Source organism: Drosophila erecta, unplaced genomic scaffold, assembly GCF_003286155.1.
Source record: "Drosophila erecta strain 14021-0224.00,06,07 unplaced genomic scaffold, DereRS2 tig00000021-arrow-pilon, whole genome shotgun sequence".
NCBI lineage: Eukaryota > Metazoa > Arthropoda > Insecta > Diptera > Drosophilidae > Drosophila > Drosophila erecta.
Window position 1 is genome coordinate 11,576,940 of NW_020825198.1, and position 6,162 is coordinate 11,583,101.

Genomic DNA, 6,162 nt, shown 5'->3' on the forward strand with positions numbered 1-6,162 from the left:
TCAAGTGGCATACCTCTAAATGTTTCTGGCGCAATTCTCTAAATATCTGCATTCAAATTTAGAAATTAAATTTTTTTTATATTTTTTGTCATTTTTCTGATGTTATGATGTTGTAGAAATTCAAAAATGTCCAAAGACTGAAGTTCTAAAGTCCATAACTCAACTTATCTTAATCGGATTTTGAAGTGGCATACCTCTTAATGTTTCTGGAGCGATTCTCTAAAGATCTGCATTCAAATTTAGAAATTAAATTTTTTTTATATTTTTTGTCATTTTTCTGATGTTATGATGTTGTAGAAATTCAAAAATGTCCAAAGACTGAAGTTCTAAACTCTATAACTCAACTTATCTTAATCGGATTTTAAAGTGGCATACCTCTAAATGTTTCTGGCACAATGCTCTAAATATTTGCAGTCAAATTTAGAAATTTATTTTTTTTTAATTTTTTTGTAGGTGTCTAAAGGCAGATTTATTATAACTGGTAAACGGTATTTGGAGCCGAATTGAGGTATTCCATTACAAACATTCGCAGCACAAGACCCACTTGCTCCGTAGTATTGTAGTCCACGTTCTTCTCCACGTCTTCGGCTAGATGCCAAACTGCTGGATATTTATTAGATATTAGATGGATTACCGGAACGTTGCGGCGGGTGAAAGGCAGGTGGTCATCATCTACATCTGTGCTGGGCTCAAACTTGAATAGTGGACGTTCTAGTCGCAGGATGCCCGCCTGGAATAACATCTTCTCCAGCTGGACAAGTCGGTGAAACCAGCCTGAAGTATTTGGAATGTTTTTCTTAAAGACTACATCCCTAGCTCCAATTAGATCCAGCAGCACGAAGAGGTCTATCTTATCCAGTAAGCCGTGCTTCTCCCACAGCTCCGCCAAATGTCTGGAGCCATACAGTGAATCCTCCGCCGACCATTCCCCGAATGCCTCCTCGCCGTCGAAGAAGACCAGCATCAAACTGATATCAGAGCGATGAAACTGGTTTCTCAAAATTGTAGCCATATTTAACAACAGTGCACAGGGAACTGCCGAATCCGTGGCGGCCATAAAATCGAAATCCTTGAAATACTTGCTGTCATAGTGGCAGCCAAACATTAGGTATCTTTGGGCCCGAGGATTTTGACGCGCCACAATATTTTGGAAGGTTACGGCACTCTTAATTGGCACTTTCTGCGTAAAAAGGTCTAGTTCTACGTTCCAGTCCAGTTTCTTCAGGTAATCCACTATGTAATTTCTCACTTTCGAATGTCCTGGAGTGCCCACTACCCTCTTTATCGAAATCCTTTGCACAGTTCTGCGAAGATTTTCAGAGTCAGAGAGTCCGGCGAGAAATCGCATCTGACCGAGATCCAGTTCAGTGGGCTCATATCTTAGCGTTCCATTGCGGCCCACTGCTCGAAAATTCGTGTGAAAAGATTGGCAGATGCTCGTAATTAGAACTATGATCGTGAGACAGAGCAATGCTATAAGAGCTCGTTTGCAAGGCATTTTCCGGAACTGAAAAGCTGCGGTTTACTTTGAGCACTAGTTTACCGGTTAAAATGATGATTTGATTCGCTTGTCAAACTTTAAGAGCAGGGTATCTGTTTATACACTTTGAGAAATGTGCCGCGAGACATTAAAAATGAGATCAGATAGCACCAAAATTGTCAGAGTTTTGATATATATTTTAATAGTACCCCATATACACCAAACACTTGAACTGACTTGAAAACAATGTAGTACGTTTTGTTAATTAATATAATAATTATAATTATTGTAATAAAAAATTATTATAATTATAATATAATAATCATTAATAAGGAATTGTAAAATCCTCCTTTTCAACCAAGTCATTACCTTTGTTCTGCTCAAACTCATACATTTAAGACGCTTGGATATTTAATTGCATTTGGCCTAATCAATTTTCCATGCACGAGAAAACAAAGCACTTCAGGAAGAGATCGGAGATGTATATATACGACCGATTCTGTGATAGGGCTGTAATTACCCGACATTGAATGACTCAGTCAGTCGGAGTTATAATCGCATGGACGTGAAACGGCTCAAGGCATCGCAGATCCAAGAGAATTACTTAATGCCATAAGGCAAATGATCGACAAGTGCTTACGTAATTCCGCATGCTTATATAATATAATAAATCGCAACACCACCAACACGAACCACATCTATCGCATTCTGATGATTAATTTGGGAGGCGAAGGGAAGGCCGAGGAAAATCGACTTTGGGCTGCCAGTCTGTCTGTCAATTAGACCTTAATGTATTGTACTTAAAGTTATACGCAATTACGATAGAACTTCATCTGGCGAACTGGTTTTCAACTTCTGGCCGGCGATAAACAAATGAACACATAAGCCGACCAGACACTCCGATTCTCAGACAGTCAAACCTCACTCAAGTGACTGCCAAAAGCGATGGAGAAACCAGACAAAAATCAAATTCGGGCCAAGCCACTCTAGTCGAAGTTGATATACACTTGGTCGGCGATCCTATCTGTGTGGTATAGTATACACAATTATGCAAAAGTTAATCAAATAAACTGAATGTAAGATGTTTCTTATGGGTGTCACCAAAAAATAAATAGATACCAAATTAATTTACCTAAGTCTTGCCCTAATGTTGAATAGTTTATGTAGAGCAATGCTGTTGACTTCAGCTGATAAATTACGAGTAAAATGTATTGGCTATAAACCAAATTTGAAATCACTCGACGGAAGTAAAGTGAATTTACTGGTGGACCTGTGTCTGGGTCGCTTTTAGCCCTGCGGGTTTTTTTTATAGATGGATTTTTTTTGGACCCCATCTGTTCACTCGGACTGTCTGTTGGTCTTGAGATTTATGTCTGCAAAACAATCTTCCAGTCAAGCTAACAAACAAGCATTGTTTACCAGCCCCGGCCGGTTTTGATACCCTAAAGAATGGGTCCCACAGGCAGCTAACACAATGCGCAACTTATTTCATTAACTTAATTATTAAATAGAAACTTTCCTACTTACGATAGCAGTGCATTCATCATCCAGGCTGATCTTGGTACAAATATAACGAAAGGGTGCTAGATATTCACAGTCTCTTCAAATTTGTCTTTTTTTATAATCTCCCATATTCCGTGTTAGTTTGGTTTTGCCATATTTGGTTTCTCAGACTGTCGGTTATTTATGAATTTAACATATTTTTGAATATATTAGCACATTTAGCCGCAAAGCCATTTTTTTTGGATATAGATAGCTTGTGGTCCCAATCCGTTTAGCAGACATATAAATATTCAGAGAATTGTCCGGCGCCAATTTAATTTATCTAATCCATTTATTGTAGCTCTAAACGAGGTATTTTAATTGCTCAGGTTGTGCTTTTAACTTTCGCAACTGATCGCTGAACGCCAAAGGATTTCCTCGCCTTCGATTCACTCCAACCGCAACGAAACTGCCGTCCGCCCCTCAATTGGATGCGAGGGTTCATCATTGCCGCCCTCAGCACTCGCCTCGAATTATCTCCGCCCCCCATCGCCCAACCCAGAACCACTCCGCTGGGGACTGGTGGCGCGGGGGGCGCAGGGGCACAGGGGGCGGCACACTGCGGATCGAATGGGGTCCCAAAGATCCAAGACCGTTCGGCCAGGCTGCCTCGAGATTGAGTCAAAGATACGCTGGGGCAACACGCGTCCGTCGCTGGATGTGATTGCTGATACCCTTTATGAGGTTGGTTCGAACAAGTGTGAAGTTATGCACAATGTCGGTACTCCATTTTAAGCCCATTATAATATAGTTAGGTATTCACTAACATAATTGGATTTCCAAACCATGATAAAAGCTAAGGCGGTTACCTTTTGCCATATTTAATGTGAATTTTGCTCATCATGTTAATTGACAGAGGTTATTTCTTAGTTACCATGTTCTTCTAATCGTGTTGCTTATATTGTTTAATTATGGTTATTAGTTGGGATCTTAGTTGGGATTGTCATCCCAATTTAAGATGAGATACATAGAGGACATAGCTGTATGATCTACGTAGTTATTACAGCGCATATACAGAAACGATCTGAAAAACGATATTATTATGATATTAGTATATTAGTATATTACAGCGCATATACAGAAACGATCTGAAAAACGATATTATTATGATATTAGTATATTAGTATATTACAGCGCATATACAGAAACGATCTGAAAAACGATATTATTATGATATTAGTATATTAGTATATTACAGCGCATATACAGAAACGATCTGAAAAACGATATTATTATGATATTAGTATATTAGTATATTACAGCGCATATACAGAAACGATCTGAAAAACGATATTATTATGATAGTATATCACTGCTCTCCTAGGGTATTGCAGGCTTCGGTTCCCTGAGTTGGCCCATTTTTGTTGCCTTCCGTCTTTTTGGGTCGCTCGATCCCCAAGCGCTGCAGGCTCCTCGCTCCTCGCTCCTTGCTCCTCGCTCCCCTCCGAATTCGGAGTCGCAGTCGGAGTTGAAGTTGGAGCATGAGGAAGAGGAAGCGGCAGAGTTGTTCGTATGGTAAGGTATGTATGTGTGCGTATGGTAACCGAGATTGTGCAGGTACGAGTATATGTGGGGTATGTGTGTATGTGTGGGGCTCGAAGGTGCGGCTGCTCGACGTGGTTGTTGTTGCTTTTATAGGCGATATATAACGTTGACTTCGTGTGGTGTTTTTTGTTATTTTGTTGATAATTCTTGTTGTATTTTTTTCGCTGCTTTTTCATTTCTGTTGTTTGCTGTGGTTAACTTTGTTGTTGCTGTAATGGCCATAGCCTGCGTTTTGATTGCAGTCAGTGTTGTTGTTGTTGCTGTTGTTGTTGCTTTGCCTTTTTCATGCCATTTAAGTCTTATTTATGGTTCTCGTTGATGATCGTGTTGATGGTCGTACTTTTTTCCATCCACTTTGTTATTGTTGTGTCGCTGCTCAGCGTTTCTTTCTCTCCATTTTTTCCTCTTTTCTCTTTTTGTTTTTGGTTTTTTTTGGTCTCGAGTTAACCTTTTTTCCGACTGCGGTACTCTGCGTCTGCGAGGGAGTTTGATTTGATATGGGTCATGCCATCGTGGCATTATCTATCCACGAACATCATCCCCGGATCGTGAGACCAAGTGCGTGCTGTCATCCCCTAAGGTAAGGTATAGGGTATAAGGTATCGCCAGGTACCAGTGGTAATAAAATCGTTAGAGAACTGACCCACTGAGCTCGGGGGATATCTTTCCAAAGGCAGGTATGGTATAAACTCGAAAACCTATTAGCACCTAGACTTGTTGTCTTGCAGCCACACCTGTATAGTATTGCCTTACCAAAATCTGGAAAAACATATAAATACCACTGATCATGCTTACCCTGTATAAATGCGTATATAGAGATACAAAAAGAATAAAGTTAATATAAATGTACCATTATTGTAGATCTCCATGTTGCAACAATGCAATATACTAATACTTATAGTTCAGTATTATTATTATTATTGTTTAATGTCGATTAATGTCACCGTTTTCGAAAGTGAGTTACTTTCCTTACTTTACTTTCTTTTGGGTCAACACACACTTCAGACTTATGTGCAAAGTGCATCTGCAGTCTCGTAAGTCTGGCCGTCTTGGTACCCTGCACTTCACTTTGATGCCTGATTTGCAACCTTCTTAGCTCACCTTTCCACCTGCCCACCTCCCTTTCTCCACATTTTCATCTTTTGTTGCTGGGTTTTCTCTTTTGGCCAATGCAACGACTTGCATACAAATGCACTAATGTGTGTATGTACATACACACATTTCGCTGGTTGTTGTGTTTTACCCCAACAATATTTTGTGCTATTTTTTCTGGTATAATTTATTTTTATTTGTTGCGCTGTTAACTGCGAAATGGGTTTGCACGGTAGTCCGATTCGGAGTGGACCAGCTCAGGTTGCTGCACTGAAAGAAATGCATTCGTCTGGCAACTTGCAAATGCAGGATTGGGTTATCGAAAATTATCTTTCTATATTACAGGAATAAATGAAGCAAATCAGTTTTGTGGTCTTGCTTATTAAAAGCAATGCCTAATAATAATAAACAATATTTCTGCTCTATGTTGTAATATTTTGTGAGCTTATTAGGATACTCATCTGAATATTTTTTGAGTGTTTTTGCTGCTGTTGCTGAAGGCT

The 6,162-nt window shown here is 39.5% G+C and overlaps 1 protein-coding gene across 1 annotated transcript; it reads right to left on the bottom strand.

The window, feature by feature from the left end:
• Positions 1 to 407: 407 nt before the first annotated feature.
• LOC6544176 (glutaminyl-peptide cyclotransferase) lies at positions 408 to 1,526 on the bottom strand. The gene has a single exon (XM_001972337.3). The coding sequence runs from the start codon at positions 1,496 to 1,498 to the stop codon at positions 473 to 475; it is 1,026 nt and encodes a 341-aa protein (XP_001972373.1). The 5' UTR covers positions 1,499 to 1,526; the 3' UTR covers positions 408 to 472.
• Between the last annotated feature and the right edge of the window lie 4,636 nt (positions 1,527 to 6,162).

Bases quoted from the DNA above. Each gene is read 5' to 3' on its own strand.
- LOC6544176 (XM_001972337.3), bottom strand. From the start codon at position 1,498: ATGCCTTGCAAACGAGCTCTTATAGCATTGCTCTGTCTCACGATCATA.